We start from the raw sequence: 14,830 nt of genomic DNA, 5'->3' as shown, positions 1-14,830 counted from the left end.
ACATACAGTGGACTTAAAAAGTGAGGAAATTTTGACATGATATAACATGGAATAAAGTCATAATACTATAAATCAAACCATTGTAAGTCGCAGACTACCTGTATTAATTTGTGCCTTTTGACAATGATGCATTAATACAAAGGAGACAGAAACCTTTTCACCTGCATGAAACAAGGCCCTGCTCCCACAGTATTTCTTGTTCTGCTCTTAAGGGCACTTCTACAGGAGGAGGGCATTTTCTCGTTTCTTCAGTGACACTTCAGAGGTTTTAGCACCCCGAACAATAAACCACGTAATATTCAGGATGCGTAACAGGTTTGCCTTATGAAAGTAAAAGGGGGCTGGGCACAGTGGCTCATGCCTGTAATCTAAGCACTTTGGGAGGCCAAGGCAGGCACATCATGTGAGCTGAGGAGTTCAAAATCAGCCTTGCCAACATGGTGAAATCCCCCTCTACTAAAAATACAAAAATTAGCTGGGTCTGGTGGCATGCGCTTATAGTCCCAGCTACTAGGGAGGCTGAGGCAGAAAATCGCTTGAATCCAGGAGGTGGAGGAGGTTGCAGTGAGCCAACATTGCACCACTGCACTCCAGCCAGGGTGACAGAGCAAGACTCCATCTCAAAAAAAAAAAAAAAAAAAAAAAGATAGAAGGGGATGTATGTGAGAAACAAGGTATAAAGGTTTTAGGAAAGAATCTGGAAACTGATTGCTTTATAACCCCCCACGTACACATATTCCCTTAAAGTAAGGTTTTTAACTCCAAATGTTTGTGAATTTGGATGAGGAAAATAATTTCATCTTTTTTTCCCACTAACTTCACCTAGAAATTGAGCATTTCCTTTAATTACAAATGTAAACAACAAACCTAAAGTAGTGTGAGCATCAACGAAAGTGAGATGTTTTCTTATCACATTACAGTTGTTTCAGATATCTCAAGAGGTGGTTTGAACCAATCACTACTTTGAAATCATGACAGTTATTAGACATGCCCCTAGATTTTACTATTTACTGGGTTAATAAAAGAACACATATATTTCTAGAGTATACATATTTTTTTAACATTTTTTATTGCTATAAGACATACATAAAATTTATCATTTTTACCATTTTTAAGTGTACAGCTAAGCAGTGTTAAGTACCTTCCCATTGTTGCACAATCATAATCACCACAGCTCCAAAACTTTCCATCTTCCTAAATAGAAACATTGTATCATTAAACAATAACTCTCCATTCTCTCCTCCCCAGCTTCCAACTGCTATTCCATATGTTGCACATTAAGTATCCCTTATCTAAAATTCTTTTTTTTAAATGAGACAGAGTTTCACCCTTATTGCCTAGGTTGGGGTGCAGTGGCACAATCTTAGCTCACTGTAACCTCTGCCTCCTGGGTTCAAGTGATTCTCCTGCCTCAGCCTCCTGAATAGCTGGGATTACAGGTGCATGCCACCATGCCCAGCTAATTTTTTGTATTTTTTTTTAGTAGAGACAGGGTTTCACGATGTTGGCCAGGCTGGCCTCAAACTCTTGACCTCAGATAATCTGCCTGCCTCAGCCTCCTCAAGTGCTGGGATTAAAGGCGTGAGCCACCATGCCTGGCCCTATCCAAAATTCTTGAGATCAGAAGTGTTTTGGACTTATTTTTTCAGAGTTTGGAATATTCGCTTTATGCCAGCTGAGCAACCCAAATCCAAAAATCTAAAATCTGAAAGGTTCCAATGAGCATCTTCTTGGAGCATCATGTCGGCATTCAAAAAGTTTCAGATTTTGGAGCGTTTCCCATTTCAGATTTGGGATGTCAACCTGTACTTTCTGTTTCTATGAATTTCACTACCCTAGGCACTTCATATAAGTGGAATCACATAGTATGTCCTTTTTTGTCTGGCTTATTTCACATATAATGTCTTCAAGCTTCATCATACTGTAGCACATATCAGAATTTCATTCCTTTTTAAGGCTGAATAATATTTAATTATGTGTATACCACATTTTGTTTATCCATTCATCCATCGATAGACATTTGGGTGTTTCTAGAGCAACATATTCTTAATTTAATCCCACAATTCCAGACTTACAGGTAATTTAAGTTCAATTCAACTTACTGAGCATTTACTAAGGGTAACTCACTATGGAAACTACTGTGGGAAGTACAAGGGTAAATCATACATGGTGCCTACCCTCAAGGAACTTACGATATGCTGGGAAAAGAGAAGAGAAAGCAATAGAAGTAACCAGAATTTGCTAATTGCTTGCCATGTGCCAGGTGCTTTACCCAATCACTGCATGTATAGCTCCCAATGACTCTGCGAGGTAAATATTGTAATATCCACTTTATATAGGAAGAAAAATGAAGGCACTGAGACTTTAAGTAATCACCTCCAAAGCTGGGATTTAAACTTACATCTTGGACTCGGAGGCCTGTGTTCATTCCACTACACATGTTGTTCCTTATGATTCAAGGCAGAATGTGACAACTCCTGGGGAGAAGCTACAGGAAGGTAGAAGAGGAAGAGAAGAGATTGACCCTTGCCTGATGGTAAAGGCACATGACAGGCGTAGGTGTTAGAGGTCAGGAAGGTTTATATTTGACAGAAATGGAGGGCAGAAAAAATTGCACAAGCAGAGCAAAATAAGAGAGGCAGGAAAGTTCAGTACATACTTCGGGCCCAGTGGAACTGTGGGCCATAAGGCTGCAAAGTGGTGCAGGGAAAAGTCATGGTCATAATGAAATGCTAGCTCAAAGAGTCTGAACTCCACCATCAAGCAACGGTGAGCCACTGTGGGTTTTCTGAAATGGGACATAGTCAGAGTTAAGCTTCAGGAAGATCACCATGGCAATAATGCATCACAAGGATGGAGGTGGTGAGAGTAGTTTAAAGGTAGGAAAAGCAGTTAGAAGGTCACTGGTGACAGCAGATGAAGCATAAATAGAATGGAAAAGAAGATATGAATGTGAGAGATATCCCAGAGGTGGAAATGACAGAACTTGGCAATAGTGATTTCATAATACATTTCATAAAACATCAAGTAGGCTGACCATACCTTCTGGTCTGCCTGGGGTATGTTTTCCTGATGTAATGACTAATGGCATCCTTTCACTCGCAAAAAGGTCCAAGTTTGGACAATAAATTATATAACCACATTAATTAGGAGCAATTAGTAAACAGAATCAAAGGTAACTCCAAGATTCTAAACTTGGATTAGTAAGAAAAGTGGTAACACCTTTGGAAACACAGAAGGGAAATCAGGTTTCCGGGAAAGATGTTGAGTTTTGATCTGGACATGTTAACTTTGCTGCTGAGGTGAGGATTTATTTAAGAGCGAGAAGCACCTTGCCCATGGATTTCCCCTGTATCACGTGAAGGAAGGCATCATTGACCTTGGCCCGAAGAACATTTGTTGCCACATCTATCACTGCAAGGCCTGTGGCTCCAGCTGCTGCTGTCACTAAAACAACTTCTCCAGGCTGTGTATGGGCCCGATGCTCAAGAGCAAAAATCGCAGTACCATAGGATATAGGGAGGACAGCAGCTTCCTGTAGGGAGACCTTTTCTGGGATCTGCCACAGGTCCTTCTGATCAGCGATGCATTCTTCAGCCATACAATTAAAGTTTCTCATGCCCATAACTCTATCTCCCTCTTTAACTGTGCTGACATGTGTGCCTGTCTCCAATACTGTCCCAGAAAACTCCAATCCCGGTGTGAAGGGAAGATGGGGCTTTTCCTGATATTGACCACGGCAGACCAAAATATCAGCAAAGTTAATGCCACAGAAATGGACATCAACTCTGACCTCGTGAGGCCCGACGGGGCGGGGGGCCACTTCTTCAATGGTCAGGGGCTTCTTCAACTCTGCGCAAATCGCGGCGCGGTAGTGCCGGCCGCAGCCCTGCCTGGTTCTCCTGCAACACAGAACGAGGGCCGGGTCACTGGGGCAGCACCGCCAGGGCACCCCGGGACTGCTCACGGGGCTCAGGGAGGAGTCGGAGTTGCACCTGCAGAGCCACCCCCGAGGGAGGCACTGCCTGCAAAGAATTGCCGCCATGCCGAGGACCGGGCCGAACGAGGGACCGAGTATACATATTAATGTATTAAAAATGGATTAAATTTTAACCATATATAAGTATAACCATATTTAAACCATAGTTATCCTGAGTATGGTAATATTTTCTTGCTAATGCTGTTTTGATTTATGCATTTAAAAATATTATCCTGGGAAGGGATTCAGCCTGACTTTACCAGGTTGCTGAGGAGTCCAAAGCACAAAAACTGTTAAAATCCTTTTTATGGAAAGCCTTTCAGTACCCTTAGGAGCACACATATCCCAGTTTGAAGGCAGCTGGTCTAGGGGAAGCCTGAAGCCCATCAGCATCTCTTAAACCATTAGTTCAGGAAACTGAGAACCTTGGTGTTTTGCCAAGCAGTGAAGAATGTGAAAAATCACTTTAGCATGTGGGAGATGATTCTAGTTGAAATTCTGTGAGTCAGTGCTTCTAAACCAGGGATGTACATCATGGCTTCTAAATGGCTTTAGCGAGCCATTTAGAAATACACAGCGGAGAGTAGTGCCTCAAGATTGCAGCTCAGCTGGTCTGGGTCTTAGACTGCAGTGTTAAAAGCCCACAGGTGATTTTCATACAAACCCTCAAATAAGGACCACTATTTTAGACAGAAGGGCTTTGAAACTTTGTTTTATAAGAACTATTTTAAGTATCACTTTTTTTTGAGACAGTCTTACTCTGTCACCCAGGCGGGAGTGCAGTGGGGCGATCACAGCTCACTGCAACCTCTGCCTCCCAGGTTCAAGTGATTCTCCTGTCTCAGCCTCTGCTACGGCATGCTGGGATTACAGGCACGCACCACCACGTCGGGCTGATTTTTTGTATTTTTAGTAGTGATGGGCTTTCACCATGTTGGCCAGGCTGGTCTCAAACTTCTGACCTCAAGTCATCCACCTGCTTCATCCTCCCAAAGTGCTGGGATTACAGGTGTGAGCCACCATGCCCAGCCATCAGTATCACTTTTTTAAAGTTTATGTTTGATCCAAAAATTCATGGCAGGAAATTGGGAAGATTTATTTTGTAGTTTGAAATTAGTTTATTGTTGTTCTTGTTTTGAGACAGGGTCTTGCTCTGTCACTCAGGCTGGCGTGCAATGGCATGATCACAGCTCACTTGCAGCCTCTACCTTTACCAGGCTCAAGTGATCTTCCCACCCCAGCCTCCCAAGTAACTGAGACAATAGGCTTGCACCACCATGCCTAGCTAATTTTATTTTATTTTTTTGTAGAGAACGGGTCTCCCTATGTTATCCATGCTGATCTAAAACCCCTGGGTTCAAGAAATCCTCCCACCTTAGCCTTCCAAAGTGCTGGGATTACAGGTTGGAGCCACCACACCCCAACCTGTAGTTTGGAATTTGTAACTACTCAAAGCATCTTTTGTCATCAGGTACCAGGGGAGAGAGGTTCTTGACCATCTCTGGGGACCGTGAAACTCTGAAGTTTCATGTCCTGATCTTCAACTTAAGGGGCTAATAGCAGAGTTCCTAGATTTGCAAAGGTATGCATGATCAAAACAGGGGAAGGAAGAATAAAAATTTAATGGCAAAATCAATAAAAAGATAAAATCATTAGACATACTAAGGAAACAGTTACTAAAACACCATTAATTTTATGAGAGAATTAGTGAACTGTAGCTCTAATTATTTGATTTCATGAGCATTTTCTGCTCTATGTTACTATTTTCTGAACTTATTTTTTTGCAATATAAACACAGCACCATAGATAAATGGGGTTGCATATAAGTGATTTTGATGGTGATATTAGGAGAAAATGATAAAATATTAAAATATACTGCTTCTTAATTCAAAAGCAAAATTATCTTTAAAATAAGACTTTAAGCTTATGTTATGCTAGTGGGTATAGGTCTGCCAGAAATGAAATCAGCATGTGTTGAAGAGATCTCTGTAAACTCCCATGTTTATTACAGCACTATTCACAACAGCCAAGATACAGAATCAACCTGTGTTCATCAACAGATGAATGGGTAAAGAAAATGTCATGTGTGTGTGTGTACATATACATATATATATATGTACACACACACACACACACACACACACCAATGGATTAGTATTCAGCTTAAAAAATAAGAAAATTCTGCTGGGTGCGGTGGCTCATGCCTGTAATCCCAGCACTTTGGGAGGCCTAGGCAGGTAGATCATGAGGTCAAGAAATCAAGACCGTCCTGGCCAGCATGGTAAAACCCTGTCTCAACTAAAAATACAAAAATTAGCTAGGTGTGGTGGTGTGTGCCTGTAGTCCCAGATCTCGGGAGGCTAAGGCAGGAGAATCGCTTGAACCTAGGGTGCGGAAATTGCAGTGGGCTGAAATCGTGTCACCGCACTCCTGCCTAATGACAGAGTGAGACTCTGTCTCCAAAAAAAGAAAAAATACTGTCATTTGGGACAACATGGATGAACCTGGAGGACATTATATTAAGTGAAATACGCCAGGCACAGAGGTGCCTCATGATCTCGCCGTTATGTGCAGTAAAAAAGCTGAACTCATAAGTAGGGAGTAGGATAAAGATTACCAAGAGACTGGGGAGAGAGGAAGGTAGGGGAAGCTTTTTTGTGTGAAGACTTTAAAAAGTTTATTTTAAAATAATTTTATACTAATACTGGGCTCTCTGGCATTTGAGAGTGTTGTGTCCTTGGACTTCTATCCTCTGCTCATTGTCATAATTCTTAGATCTTAATTTTTATTAAAGTTTCATATTCATCTTCTAAAATTACAAAGCAATAAACAAAATGTATAGTTTCTCCCTTGCAACAAATGAGAAAAAATTCTTATTTTAACAAAAAGCATTTTTAAGTGAGTAAAGATGCAATTTTTCATTTACAAAGAAGTTAATAGGTTTTCTAGTTGAGTGGATAAAAAGCTGATGTGTATCCTCTTCTTTTTCCCTATGACTGATGGCATAAGTTCTGCTTTTGTTTATGATGCCCTCTCCTTGGCAAGGGGTTCCCCCCACCCACATGCCTATTCACTCTTTAGGGTCAGCCCAGATGTCCCCTATTCCAGGAAGCCTCCCTTACCTGTCTCTGTCCTCCTATGGAGATCTCTATCATGGTATTTACTAGATTACATTTTAATTATGTATTTCTATGTCTATCTGCTTTTGAAGACTTTAACCTCAGTATGGTTATCTTTGTAATATTAATGCCTGGAACAGTGACTGCTCATTAAATATTGTACTGAGTCATATTCATAGTCATCCGGCTCACACCTCCCACCCATTTGTCATTGTACTTGTCTGTGATCACACTACAGAATTCTGTTGTGGGTGAACTCAGACAGGGCTGGTGCTTTGACCTTCAAGCTCCTGCTCTAGCCAACCAAGCTAACCTGCCCAGCTTGGCCAGCAGCTCATTGTAGTAAATTGAGTTCAAATGGAACCCAGCACTATTAAACTAGCCATCAGCCCAAGTCTACCCTTCAAAGAAGGAGCAAGACCAGGCATGAAGCGTGCCAATGAGCCAGCCACTCCCTGTATAAGTGTGTACTTCAGCTTCTTGCTCTCTTTTCACTGCATTTTTATTGCTATCTCACCAAGGTTTCCTTTCTTCCAGGCCATACTCTTAAAGGAAAAAAAAAAGTTGCTTAGGTTTGCTTAATTGTTAGCATAATACTGGCTTAATTCTGAACTAGAAGAACTCAAACTCTTTATGACAGCCCAGTGAATAAAATGATTAAGTGGGAAGCAAAATGTAGAGGGTCAGAAAGTGACTGCATTTTGGTTTGTAAGATAAAAAAATGGGTAAGGGTGGCTGGCTCATGTGACTGTGATTCCTAGAATATAGGAGCAGTGTGGCCTCGTTCACCTGAGTGCATCCTAGAGATTTTATACATTGTGCACACATTTTTCAGGTGTTGTCTTAGAACGTTTATGCTGCTAATAACAAGAAAATAAAATAACTTTTTTTTCTTGAGTCCGATCAAGATGCTGGCCTGCAGTGTCTGGTGAGGAGGGCCTTCTTACTGTGGCCTCACATAGTAAAAGGGGCAAAAATGACAACAGGGCTCCGTGATGTGTCCTCATGTGCAGAAAAGATGGGCAAAAAAGGGGTCTAGCGAGCACCCTGGTGCCCTTTTATAAGGGTACTAATTCGAGCCTTATGACTTAATCACCGGAGGGCCCCATCTCTTAGCACTATGGAATTGGGTCATAGGTTCCATCATGCTAATTTTGGCAGATACATACATTCAAACCATAGCAGGTAGTAACCTATGAGTAGTGCAGTTGAACATAAAATTAAGATCTCACTTCGACGAAACACAAATTAATACGATTTAAAACAGTTGTACATTGTACTTTCTGAACACCTATATTCTGTAGCCTGAATTTTGGCAGAGAAAGCTGTTGAAACATTTATCTTTTATCTACTATTAAATTACCATGATAATTGTTTATTGTTCTCTCTTCACTTTATACCTTTTAATTAAGCTGGGTGTTGGGGAGGAGGGAGGTGAGAAAGAAAAAAGAAGAAAAATACAGTTTTCGGTCGCAAGTGGATTTTATATCCTTTTCCTGAAGGTCTTGCTTCTAGAAATTCTGTAGTCTTGGAGACCTGTCAGTTTTTCTTTATGACTAACTGTGACTTTATTGTGCCTTCATCAGTATTATGAAATATTATGAAATAGTAAAACTCATCGTGACTGTGTGCATGCTTGCCCATGCATGGCTGAACTTTTACAAAGCAGTGAGGAAAGTTCTCCTAGGGTCAGAACAGGTCATCATGGGCACAACACCTCTTGTTGCTTTCTCTCATCAGAAAAAAACAAGTGAAAGGAAAAAAAAAAATGCACCTGCACTCAGGCTCCTGAACCCCATCTCAGTCTTCTCCAGATAACCCAGCAAGTGAGTTTGTCTAATCCCTTTCTCAGGAATGAGCATGATGAATGAAAACCAAGCAAATTTTGGAGTCAAACCAGGTTAGATTCAGACCCTTTCTGACCACTTTTAATTTCTGCCTCCGTGTTTTCAGTGTTCAATGTGGATGCTAATTGCCTGCCTTGCTAGGTGTCTATAGGTACTAGATGTGATTATGTAAAGCTTCTAGCACAATGCATATTACGATAAATTGTTTTCACAGTTGCTGCTGCTGCTGTTACTGTTACTATATTTTTTCTCTACAGTAGTTTTGTCTTATTTTCCTTGGAAAGCTGGAGCTGTCTGTGTTTCTTCTATTTTATAGTTTCCGTTGAAGATTTTTAGTGGCGTTTTGGTGTTGTAGAGTTACTTCTTTTATTAGCTTTGGCTCAGGCAACTTTTCTTAGAGAATTAATCTGTAGACCTTCCTAGGCAAGTTGAATAAGTATTTGGAATTAGCACATACATACATGGACACTTCTAATTAGAATACGAAGTATGTATTTAGGTAATCATAAAGGTTTACAATAATCTAAAACCAATTATAAAGATATATAACTAACATTTTTTAACATTGAGTAGTATTAGAATAGTTTTTCTAGCTTATAAAATCAGCCTAAACTTTTTGGTAAAGTTGAGATTTGTAAAATGGGTGAAGATTTTTTTTTTCCCTAATGAAATGAGAATTGGCAAACTTTTAAAGCTGGTTTACGATAATTTACAGACGAATAGAAACTAAAATGTATTATCAGCTGATGTTTCATTGTAGGATCCTATGAAATGACTGTGAATTCTGTCTGTATCCCTAAAAATTTATATGAAACTGTCATTCTTATGGGTAATCTTAGCTAAGTGACCTCAGGTTGATGTAAATCAGATCAATATTTTTATAACCCCAGCATAGATGGTTCTTGTATTGATCATTGTAAGTAGCAGGGAGCTTTGGGGAGCTGCTGGTGAGATGGTGTTAGCTCTACCCTAGGGAAAGAATTATGCAACACAGTGAAAAGTCAGCTAACTAAATTCACAGCAATGAATCTATTTGGATTCTAGGCATCTCTTTGAAGTGGGCCAAGGGCTTGGGGATGGAGGTAGGAAACCTGCATTGGTTCCTGCCGTGGCTTCTGCCAACTCTGATGGGAGAGCCTCATGGGCTAGCTGAGATAGAATTGCTTCTCCAGCACCTTCGCTGGATAAGAAATAAAGAAGTGAAGCTAAAGGGTGGAAGAATACTTCCTGGCCACCTTCATGCCTGCTTCAAAGCCCGGGTCAGGGGGCTGTTCCACCAGGGAATGCTGAGAAAGGCAGAAAGCTGAAACTGCTCCTTCCTCTGATAGAAGAGGTAATGAAAAACTGCTGAAGGTAGCCGATGTCGCCCGCAGGGGCGGATAGCGCTGACTCCTGCTTTGTGGACTGCACAAATGCTGTATTATAATTCAAACTGCTAGCAACTTTCACATTTGTATCATTTTTAATGTGGTCACATTAATTTGACCATTCTGCAGGACAGTCTTCATGTATTCCTTTAATGTGATTTTTCTTACAATCAAAATCTTCTAGAATCAATTTGGTGAGCTATAGATAGAGAAGGTCAATTTTCCTTGCATGAAATACAATTGTCAGTAATAAGACTGGTATTAGCTATTCTTCGAATCTTTCCTGTTCATCATAAATGGCTTTGAGGTTTAATAAATGCTTGACTACAGTGATTTCGTGCGATTTTAAAAAACTCATCTTTTAGGATGGGTGTGGTAGCTCACGCAGTGCTTTGGTGGGTGGATGGCTTGAAGCCAGGAGTTCAAGACCAATGCTGGTTTCCTGCCTCCATCCCCAAGGCCTTGGCAACAAAGCGAGACTCTGTCTCTATAAAAAAATAAAAATATCAGCTGGACGTTGTGGCATGCGCTTGTAGTCCAAGCTACTAGGGAGGCTGAGGCAGGAGGATCACTTGAGCTCAGGAGTTTGAGGCTGCAGTGAGCTATGATCACATCACTGCACTCCAGCCTGGATAACAGAGTGAGACCCTGTCTTTAAAAAAAAAAATCATTTTTTAGAAATATTTTAAAAATGAAATTTTTTTCAGGTATGAGTAGTTACCTTATTTTTGCTAACAAGTATTTGTTACAAAGTGAAGTTTAGCCTGCCAGAAAATCTTACATAAAGAAAATTGAATAGTTTATCCAAAATTACTAATTGAGGAACACAGATGTGATTATTTCTAAGACATTTTTAAAAATCTAAATGGTTAACTACACATATTAAATGAACTTCCTTTTCCAACTAGCTCTAAAATATGATTACCTATGACCCTTACCTTATACCTATTTGCCATACTCTTATAATGTTTGTTTTTTTAAATAATAATTCCTAATAGTAAATGGGTTATGTTCCAAAAGTTCATATATGAATTAGCTGTTTGAAAGCTGGGACACATTTGCACATTATAGAAATACTGCATGTGTAACTGATAACCCACAAAAGCCTATTTAACCTATTAGATAGTAATGTTATTATAGAATCCCTATGAAAACATGTGTATAGTTTTTCACTCAATTCGTATTAAACATCTATTTTACTTTAATGGTGTAACCATCTACCTTCAAATTGCTCAGACTCTGCTGTTTCTAAAGGAGGTTTTCTTGCTTCCCCAAATTCCTCTCCCTACTGTGTCCTCACCCAACTATAATTTTCTCCTTCCTTAGTCTACCTGGAAATCAAACTCAGTATCAAAAACTCTCCCTACCTTACTACTTACGGAAAGCATATACCCTTTTGAAATTTTTCTTAAGTTTTCCATTTCTGTAAAATAAAGGACATAGGATAACAGAAAAATGTGTCATGAAGTTTGGGGCATAGCCATCATTTGTAAACTAAAAAGAAAACATATTGCCATGTTACGTCCTTAGATACTACTAATGCATCTAGGAAAAGTGGCAGTTTGAGGGGGCACACGAAGACTGAAATGAGATCTATTTGCATTTGGTTAGAAAGCTCAGACAGTTCTTTAGACATCTTCCTTTCTGATAATGATTCCCCTACAATTCTGAAAATAGGACTGGTTGTCTAGGAGCAGGTGTTTGGATAGAGAAAAGTGTGGGGAGATAGGCCAGGCCTGTGACAACCATTTGCCCCCTGGATTGCCAGAAGAGTAGTTCAGTTCTGCCCAACTTCGCTTAGTAATGTTGGCTTCTTTTTTTCCTTCTTCTAGGAGAAGAAGGTATCTCTATGGTTTTCCCATTCAGTCTCTCTCGCCCTCCTTCTGGCTTCTCCTACCACTGTGGCACCAACCACCAAGTGTATGTTGTAAAGTACAAAATGGTCACATAAAATGCATTCTAAAAGTATTTAGAAAAAAAGAGCCCATTTGTCAGCTTAGTGTTAGCTGAGATCTTCATGACCCCCAAAGGGCCTGTAGCTTAGGCAGATTTAGAATTTGTAATTGGATTCTCTTGTTTGAAATGGATGTGGCGTATTTTACTTACTGGAAAGCAAGCGTGTAAGTTGCAGTCTGTGGACTCTTCAGCTATTAGTGCTCCTTTATGGGCTGCTCAGTCAGCCTTTCCTTCTGACCTGCGACTATTTGCCAGGTTGTGGTGCCTGCCACACAGCACACTTTGTGCCTTTGAGAGTTGGCAGAACTTGTAAAGCCACTCTTTTGTTTTGGTGCTTTTCAGATTGGGATCCTTTCCATTTGTTTGTTTTGTTTTTGTTTTTTTACTACATTTAGATCTTCAGTAGTTTCCAAAATTTGAGATCCCTTATTTGGAAACATATTGATGTGGCAAAATTAGAGATTGAACAGCTCAAAAAAAAAAAAAAATTCCATGTCTAGTAGAAAGATGATTTAAAAAAAAAAGGAACGTGTTTTTAGTCTCCATTTTTCATTCCCACATGAGGCTGGAGGAATGCTTCATGATTGCAATCCCTTTTTCCTGGCCTGATATTGAGTCTCTACCTGTTACTCTAAGCATATCAAAGACCTTGCTTGGTCCTGTTTCTTTGTTCTCCAGGATGAGAGTCTTGAGTATTTAATAGATTCAATTATATTTTCAGACCATAGATTACCTGTGAATGTCACTAGTGTTTGAGTTTTTTTTGTTTTGTTTTGTTTTTTGAGACAGAGTCTCACTCTGTCACCCAGGCTGGAGTGCAGTGGCATGATTTCAGCTCACTGCGACCTCCACCTCCCAGGTTCAAGTGGTTCTCCTGCCTCAGCCTCCCTAATAGCAAGGACTACAGGTGCCCACCGCCATGCTTGGCTAATTTTTGTATTTTTTAATAGAGACAGGCTTTCACCATGTTGTCCAGACTGATCTTGAACTCCCGAGCTCAGGTGATCCACCCACCTTGGCATCCCAAGTGCTGGGGTTACAGGCATGAGCCACATCTGGCCAGTTTGAGTTCTGATATAGCATCTGTGCGGAGTTCACAAGGTGGGAGTCAGTGTCGTCTGTCCCTGCAGACATCATCAGCCGCCTTTAGTTTTTCATGCCTCATGCATCAGAGAAGGAACAGCTTCAGCTTTCAGCTCTTTTCAGATACTCCCTGGCATAACAGCTTCCTGATTCTGAAGTGGGCATGAAGTTGGCCAGGAAGTGTTCTTCCACCCTTTTGCTCCACTACTTTATTGCCTATCCAGAGAAGGTGCTAGAGAAGGAATTCAATTTCAGCAGCTCATGATGCTCTCCCATCAGAGCTGGCAGAAGCCAGGGCCTGGAACCCACAAAGGTTAGCCTTGCAAAACTAAGAGGGGTAGAAATGGTAAATGTATCCATCTGGAACAAACCTTGCTTTTAAGCTTCTGATTCAATCCTGATATTGTGACTCCCGAAGGTTCCATTCCTGCTTTTGTTCACTGCTGTGCTGTGTACCAGGAAGCAGAGTCTCCTTGGAGTTTTCCTGGTAGTTATTTCCTTAGAAGTGGCTGCCTTTTCCAGTTGAATTCAGACTGGAAGAATCAGAGAGGCCTCAAATGCAAAACAGTAAGATACCCCTCCGGGAGCAAGGGGTCAGGAGTAGATGCTGACAGAAGAAGGTAAATACTACTCAATCAGGACTGTGGTCTCACACATCAATGAAGATTTAATAGAGCACTTACCAGAAGATAAATCTAGGATATCTAATTCCTGTAGCCACATATTGAAAATGGTGAAATTAGTTGCAATTAAGGAAGCGCTTGAAAAGTAGGCTAAAACAGATTACTGAATGAGAAAAGAAAGGGGCAGAAGAGTAAATTGTTCTGAATAAATGGAAAGCAAATTTATATATTTATACATAGAATATTTTTTCATAAAGGAGGAAGGGAAGTTCTTTTACCTTTCATTGTATAGCTTTTTGTACTTTTTTGAATTTCCTAACCACATAATAGACATTTCTTTCTTAAAGCTGGACATGGTGACTCACACTTTTAATCCTAGCCACTGAGGAGGCTGAGGTGGAAGGGTTGCTTGAAGCCAGAAGTTTGAGACAAGCCTGAGCAACATAGTGAGACCCTATCTCTTAAATAAATAAACAACAGTTCCTTTCTAAGATAAAAAGAATAAATGGTCTATCTGGGTCATAGAATTATGGACCTTTTAGATGTTATCTTCATATTCATTCTGTAGGATAGAAAAGCTAATAAATAAAAGTAAAATTAGGCTAAATCAATTGATAAATTTACTTTTTTTTATAAGCAAGTGTGTAATTAATACCAGTCTAGTATTAAAGGTTTATTTGTAGAATAGTTGACATAGAAGGTAATTTAAACTTTCTGTAGCCAACCTGTGAGTTGCACTTCATATAGAACCTTAGAATACTAAGTATTTGAGAAAAATTGTGGCTCAGTAATTATTAGTAGCTATTTGAGATTACTGGATTTAATTGGGGAACCCTTCACATTCTTTTTAGAATTC

At 40.1% G+C, this 14,830-nt stretch overlaps 2 protein-coding genes across 51 annotated transcripts in view; one reads left to right on the top strand and one right to left on the bottom strand.

Moving 5' to 3' along the window:
- The window catches only part of MAP7 (microtubule associated protein 7), a 185,921-nt gene that overhangs the window by 80,856 nt on the left and 90,235 nt on the right, over positions 1–14,830 (top strand). The window lies entirely within an intron of this gene.
- On the bottom strand, positions 1,058–4,072 carry LOC118152994 (quinone oxidoreductase-like protein 2). Its single transcript, XM_035296824.3, has 2 exons — positions 3,996–4,072; positions 1,058–3,902 (listed from the first exon to the last, which is right to left on the bottom strand). The coding sequence occupies exons 1-2, from the start codon at positions 4,043–4,045 to the stop codon at positions 3,311–3,313; spliced, it is 642 nt and encodes a 213-aa protein (XP_035152715.1). The 5' UTR covers positions 4,046–4,072; the 3' UTR covers positions 1,058–3,310.

Source organism: Callithrix jacchus, chromosome 4 (assembly GCF_049354715.1).
Source record: "Callithrix jacchus isolate 240 chromosome 4, calJac240_pri, whole genome shotgun sequence".
Lineage (NCBI taxonomy): Eukaryota > Metazoa > Chordata > Mammalia > Primates > Cebidae > Callithrix > Callithrix jacchus.
The sequence above is the reverse complement of the archived record's forward strand: the minus strand, read 5'-3'. Positions and strand labels throughout refer to the sequence as shown.

Excerpts from the sequence above, each read along its gene's own strand:
- LOC118152994 (XM_035296824.3), bottom strand. The coding sequence starts at position 4,045 with ATGGCGGCAATTCTTTGCAGGCAGTGCCTCCCTCGGGGGTGGCTCTGC. Across the intron at positions 3,903-3,995 it reads CCTCGGGGGTGGCTCTGCAG|GAGAACCAGGCAGGGCTGCG; the intron begins GTGCAACTCCGA and ends TCTGTGTTGCAG.